The 18,432-nt window shown below is 52.9% G+C and overlaps 1 protein-coding gene across 2 annotated transcripts in view; it reads left to right on the top strand.

Annotated features, from left to right (window-relative positions):
• TANC2 (tetratricopeptide repeat, ankyrin repeat and coiled-coil containing 2) overlaps window positions 1–18,432 on the top strand; it is a 120,529-nt gene that overhangs the window by 66,531 nt on the left and 35,566 nt on the right. For both annotated transcript variants that reach the window (XM_082070867.1, XM_082070866.1), the window contains exons 8-13: window positions 120–282; window positions 5,988–6,251; window positions 7,315–7,440; window positions 10,598–10,879; window positions 12,455–12,588; window positions 17,636–17,867. In XM_082070867.1, the coding sequence (XP_081926993.1) occupies window positions 120–282; window positions 5,988–6,251; window positions 7,315–7,440; window positions 10,598–10,879; window positions 12,455–12,588; window positions 17,636–17,867 (1,201 nt within the window). The remainder of the gene's footprint in view (window positions 1–119; window positions 283–5,987; window positions 6,252–7,314; window positions 7,441–10,597; window positions 10,880–12,454; window positions 12,589–17,635; window positions 17,868–18,432) is intronic.

The following is an 18,432-nucleotide window of genomic DNA, read 5'->3' as shown; positions in this document are numbered from 1 at the left end:
AGGGTGCACGGCCGCTTCCGCTTCCAACGCCGAGTGGCTCTGGGCGTCCCAGGCGCAGCGAGCCCCCCGGCTCCAGAGGCGCGTTTCCCGCGGTGAGCGCTGTCGTTGGTGTTTTGCAGAGCTCGGCCGTGACGCAGCGCATCAGCCCCTGCTCCACGCTGACCAGCAGCACGGCCTCGCCGCCCGCCAGCAGCCCCTGCTCCACGCTGCCGCCCGCCGCCGCCGGCGGCGCCGTCACCAGCCCCACCTCCACGCTGGAGAGCAGGGACAGCGGCATCATCGGTGAGCTCCTGCTCCTTCTCCTCCTTCCTTCTCCTCCTTCCTTCTCCTCCTTCCTCCTCCTTCCTTCTCCTCCTTCCTCCTCCTTCCTTCTCCTCCTTCCTTCTCCTTCTCCTCCTTCCTTCTCCTTCTCCTCCTTCCTTCTCCTCCTTCCTTCTCCTCCTTCCTTCTCCTCCTTCCTTCTCCTCCTTCCTTCTCCTTCTCCTCCTTCCTTCTCCTTCTCCTCCTTCCTTCTCCTTCTCCTCCTTCCTTCTCCTTCTCCTTCTCCTCCTTCCTTCTCCTCCTTCCTTCTCCTTCTTCCTTCTCCTCCTCGCTCATCATCAAATGCATTGGTTTAATGAATCTTATTTTAGATTGTATACACGTGTTTGCTAACTAACGGGATGGTTTTGTGTTATTCACGTTAATAGTGCGGTGACCAAGGTGAATTGGATCCCTCCATAGAATCATAGGATCATTTGGGTTGGAAAAGACCAATCTAAAACACCTTTTAGATTGGATATTAGGAAAAAATTCCTCCTGGGAAGGGCTGTGGGGCATTGAACAGGCTGCCCGGGGCAGTGCTGGAGTCACCAGCCCTGGAGGGCTGGACAGACGGACATGAGGTTCTCAGGACAGGGGGCAGGGACAGGGGCAGGTTATGGTTGGACTCCACGAGCTTGAGAGGCTCTTCCAACTGAAATGGTTTCTCCTCCTTCTTTCTTCTTCTTTTTCTCCTCTCTTCTCTTTCTTCTCTCTGTTCTCTCTCTTCTCTCTCTCTTCTTCTCTCTCTTCATCCTTGAGTCCAACCATCAACCCAACACAGCCAAGTCCCTAAAGAACCATCTTCCATTTGTCACAGGTAAAACAATGTTTTGAGCAGCTTCGTGTGATACCTCAAAAGAGTAACTCTTGGAGATTTGTCAGAACTACTCACATACTTTAATTCTATTTTTATGTGTAGAAAAAGAGTAAACATTTCCCTCGGTATTTTAAGTTTCCTGAGTCATGGTCCCTCCTGCTGCTCCCTAATAAGTGATTGGAATTATTGGCTCATTAGCTCCAAGAAGGTGTATTTTTAGAATAGGCAGCTCCAATGCCTTTGTTGTTCATCTTGACAGACTGATGGATGTGGGAGGGCCTCTGGATCCCCCGTCATCCTGAGCTGCAGCGGTCGCCACCTCCAGCTCCGCAACGGCCAATCGCTCCTCAGGTTCATGTTTTAAAACCACAGAGCCTTGGACACGTGTCCCAGAGGTTAATGTGCTATTTGTACAATATTTGACAATTACCAAAGGACAGAAAACAGTTAATCAAGGTGGGAAGTTGATCCTTCATGCATAATTGCTTTCTCCATATGTTCTTGCTTAGCATATAGTGGTTTTATACGTGTGAAGCTCATTTTACGTATCGATATTGCTAAACACAGCGTTCATTTGTCGAAGTTAAATCAGAGTGTGGCTCTTTAGACTCCGAATTAACTGCATGAGGAGCTTCAGTGCATTGAGGTGCACAGAGCCGGGGCTTTGATGTTCTAGTCTGGATGTAAAGCCCAAATTTTAACTGTAGCTTTTTTATTTTTGCCTTGTCCTCTCGGAGCTATTCCTGTCCCCTTGTGCCACCTCTTATGTAAGTTCAATTAGCAGAGAGCAGGCGTGTCGGGTCCCTAATCTGCCCAGCACAAGGACTGTTTCGTGCTTGCTGATCACTTTGGTAAATGCATCACTCGTTGAGAAATCGTAGATCCTCTGCGGTAAAGGGAAGCTCAGCCTGCGAAAAACAGCACAAGGTCCAGCTCTTCAAATTCAGACACTTTTCTGCGTAAAAGAAAAAGAAATGGGGAAGAGGAGAGAGGAGTTGAACCGGGGAGACGGAGCAGGTCAGACACTGAATCCTCGGGCTGTAAACCAGCGGCTGCTGGAAACCCCGACCCGGCTCCAGCCTCTGAAGAGCTTCCAGGGTTTGTTTGGCTCTGACTGTGTAAAATCAGCCAACTGTTCGTGTTCAAAAGCCGCTGCTGCAGGGCGGCCGGGCAGGGAGCCCCGCGCTGCGGGGAGCTCGCGCTCCGCGGCCCGCCAGGAACCGCCCGGGTTTGCTGATGGATGCAGCGGGATGCAAGAAAACGTCCAGCGATCTGTCGTACGCAAACCTGCAAAATAAACCGGAAAATGGGGTTTTGCTGGTTTCCCAGAGTGCTCGTGGTGTCCGAGCAGCACTTGGCCGTTTAGCAGCAGCGTCCCCAGGGTATCGAGGGCACGGTGGTTGGGACGAGCTCTGATACCCGATGGACCAGTCGCCTTCCCTTCGTTTTGTGGACTTTTCCCATGAAGAGCAAGGGGACCTGGGGATCCCCGGCCTGTGCCTTTTGTCATATTCTGCTTTTTGCCCTTTTTTTACTCGGAGCTTTTATCAAGTTGCTGCTTTCTCCAGATTCATGTGTTTGTGGGTTAAAAATAGGTTGGTTAATAAATTCCTCTAGAGCAAAGTAGATGCTGCTGACAGTAAAACAAGATCCATTTGTTTGCACGTTGAACTGCTCTGGGAAGGGAACAAAGAGCCGCTCCAAAGGCACAGCGAGATAAATTTAACTCTGCTTAAATATTTTTGTGATCTTGCAGCTAAAGCATTTGAATTCTGACATCCTCATCAGTATTACCAACTGCTCCGTGAATAATGAATCAGATCTTGAAGAATTACAGATCTTTTCTTTTCAAATCCAGCCAGCTTCCATTTGGCCTCATTGCCCACAGGAGAAGCTCCATGAGCAGTGTGTAATATTGGTGAACAACGAGCTTTTGTTCCCTAATGCATCTGCGTATTGCGGGTGGTGGGAGTGAGGGCTTGGGGGTGAAAAAGGAGATGATGTACAAGGCCTGTAAGTCCTGACACACCAGTTTGAGGCATCGAGGGTTGGATTCTACCCCAAATCTGGCTGTTAAATACTGGATAGATAATGCGTCAGCTACAGGTGTTTGTTACGTTACCGGGGGGAAAAGGAGGAAAAAGAGTGTTTAAAGGCAAAGGACGCGGCACAGAACCAGCGTTAGACCCGAACTGTGGAATTCGCTTTGGTCTGTGATCCAGCCCGGTAGGTGGAAAACAAATGAAGTGAAAAATGGAAAGAATAGAGTGCAGAGACCCGTCAGAAGAGCTGGAGGAGAACCCGGTGCTGCCAGCTCCCCGGTGTTGTTCTGGGTGCTGTGATAAGTGACGCTTTGTTGAAGTTTTGAGCTGTCGATGGCATGAGATTAGATGGGCTCTCAGCTTTTATTTTGGGAGCAGCGAGATTTTAACCTTCCAGGTTACAAAAAGCTTCACAGTGATCCCAGCTTGCCCAGAAACTCAATATCGAGTACACAAATAACTGCCCCGTGCACACCCCCACACCTGCCTTCTTCTGCTTTTTAATTTAAATCTGGTCATTTTCAATCCCGTTTCAGGACCGATGGAGTTGGTGCGTGCCCGCGGCTGCCGCCTTCCCAGGCACCTTTGCCTTCGCGTTTTCCACCCGCCAAACTTTTCCTTTGGCCGCCGGGCTCCCCGGGCCACACGGTTGTATTGGGTGGCTCCTTCGGCTGAGCCCATGAAAGGCTTGTGTAGACCGGGGTAGAAAACGTGGTTTGCTCCGTGCCGACCCGTGCGCGTTAGCTGGGCCGTCTCTATGCGACAGCGCAAGTCGTGTTGTCGGGTGTTGCTGGGGACGAGTGACACGAGGTCAAATTGCAGTTTGCACCAGTGTTTTTAGTACCTAATTTCAAATCAGCTTTGCTGCCGTTATATCTTTAAAGCAACCAGATCATATTTCCTACTCGAGGCATTCATGGTTACGTGTAATTAACGCTACAGCTGGTGGTCTGTATGAAACGATGACCAGAGAAGAGCGCTTTGTCCTCTGGAGGGTGAGCGCGGAGGGCGATGTGTCCAGGCCGATCTGTGCCCCGGGAGGCCGGGCCGCTGACGGTCCCAGCGCCAAGGCCCCGTGTTGCGGAGCCGCAGGGCCGGGGGCCGTGCCGCAGCGCTGCTGGGATCTCGCGGGAGGACAGGCCGGTGACGGTCCCAGCGCCAAGGCCCCGTGTTGCGGAGCCGCAGGGCCGGGCGGCCGTGCCGCAGCACCGGTGAGATCTCGCGGCACATCCTCGCGGAACCCGCAGGGGCTTTATTACCCTGGTTTTATTTGTTAATGCGTTTTCCAGCACGCAGAGGTTGTAGATGCCTCAAATTCCATCTGTGTTCCTATCAAACAGCGTGAGACTGTGCCAGCTGAGACTGGAGATAGATATATATTTATAAATATATGCATACATCTATATTTATATGCATATGGCATTAGCACAGTGCTATAGAGAACCTCAGATGTTGCTGCGCGACGCTCAGGTTTCCACGCGTAACGTCCCTGGCTGTCCCCGTCTCCGTTCCCTGCAGCAATGTCCGTGTCCCCGCGCGGCAGCGACGCCCCCGCTGTCCGTCTGTCCGACACGCCGTGCTCGGTGAGCGGGGCCGTCCTGCGTTGCCGTTGCACCGGGGCCGCGCTGTCTGCCTGGTAGCGGCGGAAGGAGCTTCACGCAGCCGCACGTTCTCTCCGGCCTCTCTGGACCCCAGCTCGACGTGCCCCATCATCCGTGGAGACGCGGGGCTCAAAGATCTGCCTTCAGGCAGAAATTCCTGCTCTTTGATGGGCTGGAGGTCAGCAGTTCATCTTGCCCGAATTTAGACCAAGAATTTAGAGTGTTAGAGTGTTTAGAGTGTTAAGAGGTTGCATTTTTTCAAGCGTTTGGTTGATTTGGTGTCCTCAGGTTTAAAAATCGTAGAAATATAGGATGGTTTGGGGCGTAAGGGACTTTTAAAGATCATCAAGTTCCAACCTCCATGTTCTGCTACAAGGTTCTGTTGCCATCTCTTTTTTTTTAATTCCCCTTCTTTTTCCTTCTTTCTCATCCCTGAGTTTGGGCCCTGCGGGTTTGACACCGGGATGAGCTGGTGTGGGCGCTGGGACCTTCTCCCAGTGCCTCAGAGCTCCCGTTATGCCTTGAACGAGCACGTGGAGATGAAAGGGAAGTCGGAGCCCGAGGGAGTTCCAGCCGGGGGGAGCTGCCTTGGGGTCCAGAGGGAAAACTCCAGCGGGGAGATGTTGCCGGAGTGATCAGCGTAGTGTTGTCGTTCCCCAGTGGGAAAGTCAATATAGCAACGATCCCCATCCGTGAAATGAAGTAACATAAGGGAAATGTGTGGATTACAGCAAAAGCTTCGTAAAAACCTGTTGTCAGTGTGACGGGGTGTTGGGTTCGGGCTCTGGTCCCGCTAATCCGGGTTGTTCCCATCAGGTGGGGGTTTCGGTGTCAGACCCTTCAGGGTCATCGACCGCAAACGTCCCCGAAGGGCGGTAACGACCACGCGGATGAACACCAGGAGCAGCCCTGCTAACGGCTTTTCTGCCTCATTTCCGCTCTTTCTGGAATTGTGTGTTCAAACACAATGCTGCACATAATTTTTAATACTCTTTATAATTACAAATGGCTTTTAACAATATGAGCCAAAACATTGTAGCCTAAGTGTTCTTTAGAAGTAGGAAGCAGAGACAGTATCATTAAACTAAATTCCATAGTCTCTGATTTATAGGAACGTGGAAAACGTGATGAGCAGCGTTTTGGCTGTGGCTCCGCGCAGCGCAGCAGCCCGTGTGCGAACCGTTCCTGCCCCTTACTCACCTTGTTTATCATTCCTTCCTTCAGCCACTCTGACCAGCTACTCAGAAAACGTGGAACGCGCCAAATACGGAGGGGAGAGCGGCAAAGACCTCGGGTCGGGAGGAAACCTGAAGCCTTGGCAGTCCCAGAAGTCCAGCATGGACTCGTGTCTGTACCGCGTGGACGAGAACATGACGGCGTCGACCTACAGCCTCAACAAGATCCCGGAGCGGAACCTGGAGGGCGTCCTGTCCCAGTCCGTGCAGTCCATCCCTCTCTACCTGATGCCGCGGCCAAACTCCGTGGCAGGTAAGAAATAAAGAACCATAGGGTTTGCCTTTGGGGCAGATGAAGGTTAAAGGCCAGCGCGGAACCTGCACCTCACGGCCCTTTTCATCTTCTCGTTATCTGAAGGGAGATCTCCTTTCTGCAGTCCTCATCACTAAGCGTGACAAGAATGTGGCTTTTCCTTTGACTTACTGCTTCTCAATGGAAAATTGCTGTGGGGAGAGGTGGTTCTGATGTCTCCTGGTTATTTCAGCAATACGCACCATAATTCATTTGATGTGCTTCAGCGCTTTTCGTGCTGATCATCGGAATGTGTTTGGTGTTGGAGCGAGCGCTCAGGGTTTGGAGCGGACACACATTTCGTAGCAGAGTTTGCATTTCGTGTGTACAGTGAGGGGCGCATTCCATTCCCATTACCCGTGAAACGAAACCTGAAGTCTTGTGTCATTTAGACCACACACATGGTTTATAAGGTCGGATTGAATGTTAACAGGGAATTAAAATGGCCCTATGTAATACTAGCTCCTCTCTTCTCTTGGAGAATATAGAAGAGCAGCGAATATAGTATTATTTATTAACTGTAAATTCTTGACCCATTAGCAAAGTGTGTTGTTGGAGGTGAGTGCAGGGGTCACATAAACGCCTAGAAATTCTGTATTTTTGAGACTGCAGATGCTTCAGGTAAAAACCCCCAAACTTAGAGAGATGCAGCAAAACATTTACCCGTTTCACAGCCAAGAATTAACGTCAGCCCCACAGGAAGTCTTTGAAGAAGTCATTTAATTAATTAGTTCGATTTAAAATAAAAATCTTGTTATGGTAATTGACCAAAAAACTGAAGAATAATAAGCGGTATGGGTTACAGAGCACTCAGCAGCTGAATATTGAGCCGTGCAATTTCCATTATCGAAGAGTTATCAGAAGAGCGGAGCTGGGGATCTGCAAAGACTTATTTTAAGTGTTCTGTTTATAATTGGGCAGTTTATTTCCCGCGCGATGGGGTTACAGCTCCGTGTGTCTTGCCTGACCCAAGGCGGGCGAGGCGCGGGAGGGCGTGTGACGCGGCGTTTGCTCTGTCCCGCAGCCACCAGCTCGGCGCACCTGGAGGACCTGGCGTTCCTGGACGAGCAGCGGCACGCGCCCCTGCGCACGTCGCTGCGGATGCCGCGGCAGAGCGCGCCCGGCGCCCGCGCCCAGCAGGACCTGCGAGGTACGCGCCGCGGACACGGGGGGGGACCACACCGATCCCGTGCGCACGGAACCATAGAGTGTCCTGAGCTGGAGGGACCCGCACGGATCGTGGAGCCCAACTCCTCTCCCTGGGGGACACCCCACAGCTCACCCCGTGTGTCTGGGGACGGTGTCCAGTCCCTTCTTGAGCACTGTGGGGTTGGGGCTGTGACACCTCCCTGGGCCGTCTCCTTGTGTTCAGCTTGCCCTGAGCTGCTGGGCTGGGCTCTGTGCGACTGAGCCTCTACCTCCACCCCTGTGTCACATCAGGACATTCCTGCAAAAGGTCCCCAAATCCCCCTCCACAATCGCTCCCCTGCCAGCCTCTGTCCCTCTGAGCGCCGCAGGGCTATGACTTTGGTAGTTCCTGAAAGAAATGAGCAAGTTCTGACAGGCAGGTATGTTTTTCCTCTATTTTTGGACAGAAGGGAGGGATCGCAGCCCGTTGCGCCGTGTGTGCGTACCAGCGGGGGAGCCGCCGCGTCCCTCTGCGGGCGCTCACAGTGCCGGGTTCAGGCGGCCCTTGCACTGCTGAAGGCCTTTGAGAGGGGAGATTTTTGTGGTTCTTCCTGGTGAATTCCACAGAGAAAAGACCTCAGCAATGGGAAGAGGAGCCAGGGCTGACATTTCAGTGTTTTGTTGACTTCCAGGCAGCTCCAGCTTGATTCACCCCTTCCAGCCCACCCTTCCCCTCCCACCCCTCTGTAATCTGAGCATGGCCGACAAAACTCAGTTGGGATTTTTCTGGTTGTCGCTGTACCATGGGACCAGTTTGTCCTCCCCTGTCCATAGGGAAAGGGGATTCTATGGGCTGTACCATGGGACTGGTTTGTCCTCCCCTGTCCGTAGGGAAAGGGGATTCTATGGGCTGTACCATGGGACCGGTTTGTCCTCCCCTGTCCGTAGGGAAAGGGGATTCTATGGGCTCTACATTAAACTCTTCTTTCCTCTGGGATGTTTTTGCGCAAGTTCCCGCTGTCCTCAGGTGTGAGATCAGAGCGGAACGTCGGTCCCTCGCTCGGCGCCACAGTCACGGTCCCACCAGCCACGCGACCCCAGTGAAGAGCAGAAGCGGTTGTGCGCGTTGCCCGCGGGCTGTGTGGGGTCACGCGGCTGCGGGGCCGTTACAAAAGCGCGTGAGCAGGCAGAAGTGAGGAACGCAGCGCTTGACAGGCACCGTTTCCATATGTTGGAAGGGAGCAGCCTGCCAAGGCTTCGGCGTTTGCAGCGATTGCATCCAAAACATTAAATTTATTGTAGGAACAGGATCCAATTGTTTTCCAGACACGCTTTAAAAAAACGTGTAGCACTCCATATTTTCTTTCTCCATTTGTTCTTTTTCCTGTTTTTTTGGTGGAGTTGCACGAGAACAGCAGCAGCGTTGCAGCGCGGTGCAATTTGCTTCTGATGCTGTTGAGGTCCGCGCTGCTTTTAAAAAGAGGGAGAAGGAGATGGTGTGAAAAACTCTAACAACCACTATTTGGAAATATTTTCATTTCATTGAATATGTGAGGGTTTGGTTTTTTTTCCCAAATTATTACATGTTCCAGATATTATTGTGAAATTGCATCAATCTGGGCTGTTATACTCACCAGCGATTTGTTCCAACTGCAAATGCTAAACGTGGATTTAACTTCAGTATCTCTAGTGTTGGCGCTGGGCTGAAATAGTGAAACAATTCCCGGCCCTGTACTGGGGGGATGAGTCACAGCGCCCCGATTTATCCCCAGCATTTGGGAATCCCAGTGCAGAGGAGCTGAATGGGAGACTGTCCCTGCTCCTTTTCAGTATCGAATCATAGAACGTCCTGCCCCAGGATCACAGAACCACAGAATCCCAGAATGTCAGGGGTTGAAGGGCCCTAGAAAGCTCATCCAGTGCAATCCCCCCTGGAGCAGGAACACCCAGCTGAGGTTCCACAGGAAGGTGTCCAGGGGGTTGGAATGTCTGCACAGAAGGAGACTCCACAGCCCCCTGGGCAGCCTGGGCCAGGCTCTGCCACCCTCACCCCAACAAGTTTCTTCTCAAATTGAAGTGGAACCAAGATGTGTCAGGGGAGGGTCAGTTGGTGTCTCCATCCCCCTGAGTCAGCTCTGGCTGGAAGGATGAAGCTCTAAAGGTCAAGGTTTGCGGCTCGAACGCGCAGTGACTCACCTCGCTGAGTGGGCATCCCCTGCTGTCGCTGTGGCCACCTTCTGAAAGTTTTTAATTAAGAAACCATTTTGGCAATAAAGTGGGAGGATCCAGCAACTGTCTCTGCCAACACAAAGCGCTGCCATCACTTCATTTTTTCAGATTCCTATGTCTCATCTCCCAGTTACAGCTCTCGGAGGCAGAGCGCACCGTGTGAGTTGGTCTTTCCAATGGCATCTTTGCACCGGATCTGTGCACGGTTGATACTCTTTATTTTAGGTGTGTGTTCCCTAGATAGCTTGTGCCAAATGGGAAGAATGGCAAAGACCTTCTCCCTCCGCCCCCAAATGTTCCTGAGAAAGTTTCGAGGCTGGTTTGGGTTTAGCTGTACATTTTATTATAACCTAATGCATACAGAAAAAGGGCAAATGAATGTGATCGGTGTCCGTGTTTCTAGATGCAAACCGCATACACGGTCTGTTGCGAGGTATTTCCTGCACTCCTCGTTAACGTCGTGTTTCCTGCAACACCAGTTTTCCTCGTGAAGAGAGAAGATGTTTCAGCTGCCGTACAGGAGCATCCTGTCTGCGCCCTGATTTCAGTCGTGTGCTGTGAAATAGCTTCGCTCGGGTTGATTTAGCACTTCGGGGGGCTGAGATTCTTTTCCATCCCCATTGTACCGACCAGGTGAAGAGATGTGTATCTATATATTGAACGGCCATACAATACAGTGCCGCAGGGTGAATCGATCTGCCTGGGGCACGGCCTTTAATTACAATGACTTTAAGCAAGAAAATTCATTTCTTCAGCTTCCCTTTCCTCAGCTGTAAACTCCCTTTTTCTATAAAACTCTCGGTGGAAAACGCTGTGGCTGAGCCGGATGCTTTTAACAGCAAACCTTTGGCTAATAAAGAGATCGGTACCTTTTCCACCTTTTGCGTTGTAAGCAGCCATTTCCAAAGTGTCTGTTGGCGTTGACGTCCTTACCCCGTGTTTCTTTGCAGTGCGCTTCGCACCCTACAGACCCCCCGACATCTCCCTGAAGCCGCTGCTGTTCGAGGTGCCCAGCATCACCACCGAGTCGGTGTTCGTGGGCCGGGACTGGGTGTTCCACGAGATCGACGCGCAGCTGCAGAGCCCCAACGCCAGCGTCAACCGCGGCGTGGTCATCGTGGGCAACATCGGCTTCGGCAAGACGGCCATCATCTCCAGGCTGGTGGCGCTGAGCTGCCACGGCCCGCGCATGCGGCAGATCGCCTCCGACAGCCCGCACGCCTCCCCCAAACGTGAGTACGCGGCCCGAACGGCAGAGCCCTCCAGCAACTGCACTGGGAGTTTGTCTGAAACGAGCCGGTGCTCCTCACACCCAAGAAATGAGCGTTGTTGCCAAGCGAAGGAAGCACCTGTCGGCAATATTTACACTGCTCCTGTTCCAAATCGGCTTTTTGAGGAGTCAAAATTGTCTGTCTGGTATTTCTCTGACTTAAAAACATTATGGATTCTGTCTCATTGGAAAGACTCCAATTTTAATTGCCAATATTCTATTATTACAAACCCACGCTGGTGCATTCTCCTTCCCATACGGTTTATTTATCTCGCTTTATCACAATGTAAGTGTTCAGGGTGGGTCACAAGCCCGTGTCGGCTCCGCACCCGCGATTGTGCTGCTTGTCGTGGTCTCATCCAGTTCACGTCACTCTGCGCTGACGTGTGCAGGTGGGGATGACAAACATGTTTAAATCACTCAGCTCCCAGTGAGTGAATAAGGCAGGACTGAAGATACTGGGTTAGGCACCTAAAGGTACCTTTGAGGATCTAGGTCACCGTATCTCAGTGAAGTTGTTTTTGAATCTGTTTACTGGAACCCGGTGCTCTGAGCCACGTTGAAATCTCTGAAATGTCACCGAGTGTTGGCCCGTTGAATGGTGGCGCTTGTCAGAGCTAAATGAACAACATGTGCTGAAAGGCAGAGCTTGTTTCTGCGTTAACGCAGCGCTGCCGTGCACCGCGCGTCCCCGCCTGCTCGGGGATCCCGACATCAGAGGGACATCTGTGCGTCCCCGGCTGGGACATTTCCAATGAGAATCGTCCTGCGTCTCCCACGCCCAGAGGACAAAGCCCCTTGGTCACACCGAGCACACACTTTAATTCACACTCCAGTTTGTCCATGAAGTTCAAAGCTGAATGATTCCTCAGTGTTAGTTATTGGGGGATCAATCAGTTAATTTGACTTTATTTCCTGAAGGGATCACTAGTCCCGGTCTAGCTATAGAAGATAATAATTAGTCTGCAAATTTCTTTGATTCTTTCTTTTTCACATGCTGAAAAAATAATCTGTTATGCTTAGTAAAATCTGTGTTTAATAATAAATGGTGATCAGGTGATGCGACTGTACTGCAGCAGTTGTGTTCTCAGCAATAGTGAGCTGGTGTAATTACAGCCTCGTACTCTTAATTCCTGTCTCAGCTTCACGTTGCGCCAGGGGAGGTTGAGGTTGGATGTGGGAACAATTTCTTCCCCAAAGGGCTGTGGGGCATTGGACAGGCTGCCCAGGGCAGTGCTGGAGCCACCAGCCCTGCAGGGGTTGAAAAGGCGTCCAGACGAGGCTCTCAGGGCCGTGGGGCAGTGCTGGAGTGGGGTTCTGGTTGGTCCTGAGGGTCTCTTCCAACCAAAATGATTCCATGAGGGCGCCTCTGGCTGGGCGCGCTGACAGCCTCTTGCTGCCCAAAATCAAACCAGAATATTCATGCAAAGTATTTTAACAGCCACGAGTGACCTGCTAGAAAACACCAGCTGCTAGGCTGTGATATTATCATCATGCCGGACCTGTCGCAGTTCATAACGCTGTGTTTTTGGGACAGATGTGGATGCGAACCGGGAGCTGCCCTTGGCCCAGCCGCCCCCTGCCCACGCGGCCATCGCCAGCGGGAGCTGCCCGGGGACGCCCGAGCTGCGGCGGCGCCAGGAGGAGGCCATGCGGAGACTGGCCTCGCAGGTACGGGGGGGCCGCCCCGGGACGCGTTCTGCTCTGGGGACAGTTGGGTTTGTTGGGCAGTGTCCTGCCCTCGCTGGGCTGGGAAACGCGCCTTCGCTTACCGGGAGAGAAAGGCTTCTGGAATGAGTTTTACTACCGTAGGAAAGTTATTTCTGCAAAATGAATTCCCATTACATCAAATACACTGGTCTGCTCTGAGAGTTTAGCACACTGGATCGTGTTATGACTTAGTTGCTAGAATAATTGCCCTCCAGATATTACGGCTTGATTTTCTCCTGTTCCACATGCAGTTTTTGAGAGGAATGCAGCGGCCAGGTCTGGTTCTGTTCAGGACGCATTACTCATCGTATTCCTTGCAAATCTTAAGCATTACAGACTACCAGAAGGGCCAGAGAAGTGTGCTGTCCCTGCTTAAAATACCTCATCTAGCTCATCTTTCTTCCCCTGAGTGCTTAAGTGATCCTGCTGGGTACGGAATTGATAATGGATACGGGTTTAGCTTCAGTTTCCTCCTGAAGAAGGGAAGGGATGTGACTCTTCAAACAACCTGTCACATCCAGCGCGGGGATCACGCTCTGAAGCTTTTCTGCATCTCTGATCACTGGAGGAGAGAGCAGGAAACAATCTTTACAGCCAAAAATAACAGGAGGTTGTTGTCCCTGGGCTGCAGACTCCGTTAGGAAGGGGGTTTAGAGCCCTGCTCGTCCACAGCAGCGGGATTACAGATATTCAGTGCGATTGGTAATCTCCCAATAAATCTGGACTATGCAGGCGGATTCCAGAAATAACCGTCGCCGGCTTCCAAACGTGAAAGTTCAGGAAAAGATCGACGCCGGGGCTGATGCGCTGAGCTCCGAGCGCTCGGGATCTCCCAGAGAGCTGCCGCAGCACGTGGAGCTTCTCAAGAGCTTCGGAGCGGCGAGCAGAGCGTTCCTGGCCGGTCGGAGCAGCAGCGACGCGGTCGGTGCCGCGATGGAGACCGGGGTCTGCTCCCAGCTCTGCCGCTGGGATCCTGGGACACCGGGATCTCGTCAGCCTGTCCAAACAAAAGTGATCTGAGCAGATAATGGTGCTTTGGTAGCCGAGGCTGGGAACACAGAACGAGGTGTAATTGGTTTTCTCAATTCGGGAGAGCGCGGTTGTCGTCCAGGTAGCGCTGCGGTTGAGATAAAGCACCCGCTTTAACCCTGATTCAAACTTCATCTCCTACCGCAAAGGAAGAAGTTTTGGAAAGCATAGGAGATATTTTTGGTGTGATTTTCTTAAATGAAGCTTTTTGAGCTCCACGTTCCTGCTGCCAATTCTCCATCATAAGCAGCTCTGGTTTTATTGCATCAAGCGCCTCCTCCAGAACTGCTGTGCGGTGCCGCCAGCAGTGAGTTTGACGGATTATCGAGCCTCAGGAAGGGAAATCAAGGCAAATAAACTGTTTTAGGATGTTTGTGGAATGGCCGGGTGGAAGCTGTGTGCCCGGTGCCCTCTGAGGAGGCTCCGGGTGGCACCGCTCAGCGTCGGCGCTGAGCAACACGCGCTGTCGGCAGAGATTGATCTGCTTCCCAAGAGCCGTGCCGGGCGGTGTCCTGCGCGGTAAAACAAACACCGGCCGTTCCGCCCCAGCCGGGGGTTTGGAGTCTCCGAGTGACACTGGGACTAAAGGATTACTGACCCGGCAACAGATTGAAAATCCATTAGAACAGCGGCGTGGAGCTCTTCGTTGCGCGCGATCGCCTCGCTCGGGAACTCGATCACACGCGCCTGACCTGCCGTTGGGACACCGTGAGAATCCGGCGTTCGCGGGAGGCGTGGAAGGTGCTGAGCTCTTCAGCGCAGCAAAGGCACCGAGTGGCTGGGGAGGCAATAGTAAAAGTAGCTGGTTAAATAACGTAGCTGCCTGGTCTGGGTGTCAGATGCTGCAACAGGAGCTCCTGGGGACAGTTTAGGAAAACCCTCATAGAGATGAGCCGGAGGCTCTGTGGAGTCGAGTCTAAACCAGAAAAGATTAAAAAAGGGACTGTCCTTTGGTGCAAGGAGAAGGGAGAGGAGGGCAGCGCGTTCTGTAGCTGTGGAACAGCAAAAGCTGATGCTCCGCTTCAAACGGGTCGCGTTCAGCTGGCTGAAGAAAATAGAACCCAAGGAAGTGCAGGAAAGACTGACCCGTAGGTTTGTCTGCTTGGAAAAGTGTTTGTTGGATGTGTGTGTTTGACAGTTGCATTAAGCGTAGAGTCAGAATTGCAGTCGGGAGGAAAGTGTTGACAGTGATGGACAACCACAGTTACCGGGGGTATTTTAGGAGCTCCGTGAAACAGATGTGAGGAGCCGAGAAAGCTGTGCGCAGATGTTCCAGATGTTTCCTCTGCTTACTCCAAGCAGGATGTTCTCAGGTTGTGCCGTGGCCGTTGCGCTGGAGAAACGCAGATCGTTATGAAAGCGGATTAATAATACGCTAACGAGCTTCTGGGTTGGCGCAGGCTCCAGAACGCGGGTGGGCAGCGTCGCGCTCACCCACTCCCTTCCCTCTGCAAATGTCACTTACCCGAGACGCAGCGTGTGGCGCTGGTGACAGGAATGAAGGGGGAACAGTTGCTTTTCCTCCTCTGGATTATTCAGAGCTGCCCTTTGCTGCCTGCGTTTCTCACGCAGCAGGTTCTGGGGGGCAAGGGTTGCTTTTAGCTCTCGTTGTCAGAGATGAACAGATAATTAATTTTAGAAATAAGTCACTGAAGACTGCAAGAGCTAAACTCAGCGTTCCCCTGCTGGAAAAGAGCATTATTTTGTTGTATTTTTAGGGAGCAGTTTGGAGTCCTCCATGGTTTCTAGTGCAGTGTTCATCAGCAAACTGGTGGAGAAGAGAAATGCTGAGAAATGAGGCAATTTAGAAAAACGGTGTCGGGTGTGCTGTTTGTCCTCAAAAACCGGGCCAGGCAAACCGTGTCCGGCTGGTGCCTCCTCTGGAGCCGGGGCTGCGGCCGGCGGTGAAGCCGCGGTGGCGGTGGGGACGCGTGTCGGAGCGGCTCTCAGCGCTCGGCGCTCAGCGCTCAGCACCGCTCCTGCGGGGGCTCTGCAGCTCTTCCCCACCCCGGTGCCGCAGCATGGGGTAGAGACACTTGCAAGGAGAAGAAGAGCGGTTGTCTTGCCAGATCTGGCAGGCTCTCAAAAGCCATGACTAAAACTCCTCGTGTTGCAGCACCCATCTTGACACTTGCAAATAAAACATAAGCATTTCTGGCAGAGCTGCTCAGTTAGTCTTTTGTTTTAAGGCAGATGCATGCATTATGGAAAGAGGTTTGCAGGGTTGCTGTATTTACTCGAGCCTGCCCTCCGACATGGAGCAGGCTGCCGGTTTTCCTGCAGTGCCCGAGTCGAGCTTAGACTTGGCTCTTTAGTACGATGGACGCACATCAGCTTTCCTGGTACACAGAGCTTCGTGTGGACCCGTCCAGTGCTTTCAGTGCCTCTAAACACATTGCCCGGTGTCACAGAAAAGGTGAAACGGGAAACAGAGAAGCTGTGAATATGACCAGTAGGTTTGCAAACCTAAGATCCATGAGAAGCTGCGCTCCACACCTGTCCCGTGTTGCGCTGTGCTTTTCTGCCTTTGCACTGTTTAATCTGTTTTCCGTTGAAATGTTTCTTGACTTTGCTTCCCCTGGCCGGGGAGGTGAGCGACCGCGTGTCCGTCCGCGCGGCGCCGCTTTTCTGTCCAAATGGTGCCGGGCAGTGTCTGATTTGTGCTGATGCGTCTCAGATGGAGGATACTTCAGAATCACAGAATTATTTGGGTTGGAAAAGACCCTTCAGATAATCAAGCCCAAGCGTAAACCCGACGCTGCCGAGCCCACCGCTGAACCGTGTCCCCGAGCGCCATGTCTGCACGTCTTCTGAACCCCTCCAGGGACGGCGGCTCAGCTCCACCTCTGAGGAGTAAATTAGAGGCTTTCCCACCAACTCGAGCCCGTGTTGGACAATACCGACCCGCAAATACGTGTCCCGGCGACCTTTGCTGTGCGGAGGTACCGCAGCTCCGAGGAAGACGCCTGAACTCTGTCCCCTCCGCTCCGGGTCACCTTCCCCACTTACCCCGAGGGCTTTATCCTTCACTCACAGATTTTTAATGGAATGGCCGCACCGTTTTAAACAACCCATTGAACAGCTCTATTCTTCGGGTTTCTGGATGCCGCGTGGCAGCAGCACTTAAACAAATGGACGCAGCGTCTGCACTAATGGGTCGTACCCGCGCGGAGCAGCTGCTGGAGGAGCTGGGCGTCCATGGCATTAGCCCAGGGCTGGCGGCTTCAGAGCCTCTTCTCCCCGCGCTCCCAGCTCGTTGCTGCTGCCGGCGTTTAAAAGAAGGGAGCGCCCCACCTTCCCGGAGGCGGAGGGACTCGGCACCTCCGCTCCCCACTGCCCCGCGGCACTAATGCGTTTCAGAGGCCATTTACGGGCCTGCTCGGCCGTGCCAAAGTAACGAACGGTCCCAGTAAACTGGGTCACCGTGTCCACGCGCGGTCACGTGCGATGGATAAAACGCAGCAGCGCTGAGCTCCATTTTAGTAATTGCATTGATGTTCTGGATGAGGAGCAGGATCACAGTGGAGGGGGAGTGTATATTAAGCCCTGTTGGTGGGAATCTGTCTGCAGCTGCTGCCTTGGTAGAGCTCTGTGACATCTGAAAAAACGAAGAACAAACCAGTTCAAGGAAACAATCACAAGTTATTACTGACGCCAAGTCCTTGAACAGAGCTCAGAGCACAGTCCTCTCGCTCCCGATGTGTCAGATACTGTCAGTGTCCGTCTCTGCGAGCAGCTACAGCTTAATTCCATTTATTCCTCAAGTGGCAGGTCCAGTCATTTTTCAGGATCAGTGCCTGTTCTTACCAACTGATTCGTCTGGATTCTTGTCATGGGTAGTTAACACTCGCTGCTCCTAAAGACTTCATCTGCCACAGCACATCAGCCTCCCCAAACCAAACGCGCTGCTTCTGACAACCCGCCCGGCTCGTGTCTGATGCGGATGCGTTATTTGGCATTGTTTTCTCCCCTGTCCTAGGTCGTGGCCTATCACTACTGCCAGGCCGACAACGCCTACACCTGCCTGGTGCCCGAGTTCGTGCACAACGTGGCCGCGCTGCTCTGCCGCTCGCCCCAGTTCGTCGCCTACCGGGAGCAGCTGCTGCGGGAGCCGCATCTGCAGAGCATGTTGAGCCTGCGCTCCTGCGTGCAGGACCCCATGGCCTCCTTCCGCAGGGGCGTCCTGGAGCCCCTGGAGAACCTGCACAAAGGTAGCGGAACGGCGCTCCCCGGGCTCACACACACCTGGGGTCACAGAACCCCAGAGTGTCAGGGGTTGGAGGGCCCTGGAAAGCTCATCCAGTGCAATCCCCCCATGGAGCAGGAACACCCAGCTGAGGTTACACAGGAAGGTGTCCAGGGGGTTGGAATGTCTGCACAGAAGGAGACTCCACAACCCCCTGGGCAGCCTGGGCCAGGCTCTGCCACCCTCACCATGAAGAAGTTTCTTCTCAAATTTAAGTGGAACCTCCTGTGTTCCAGTTTGCACCCATTGCCCCTTGTCCTGTCACTGGTTGTCACCAGAAGAGCCTGGCTCCATCCTCCTGACACTCCCCCTTTCCATATTGATCCCCAGGAATGAGTCCCCGCTCAGTCTCCTCTTGTCCAGCTCCAGAGCCCCAGCTCCCTCAGCCTTTCCTCACACGGGAGATGCTCCACTCCCTCCAGCATCTTGGTGGCTGCGCTGGACTCTCTGCAGCAGTTCCCTGTCCTGCTGGAACTGAGGGGCCACAACTGGACACAAGATTCCAGGTGTGGTCTCCCCATGGCAGAGCA

The sequence above is a fragment of the Streptopelia decaocto genome (assembly GCF_964273445.1).
Source record: "Streptopelia decaocto genome assembly, chromosome: 22".
Taxonomy (NCBI): Eukaryota; Metazoa; Chordata; class Aves; order Columbiformes; family Columbidae; genus Streptopelia; species Streptopelia decaocto.
Note: the sequence above shows the minus strand (reverse complement) of the source record. Positions and strands in the feature narration are given on the sequence as shown.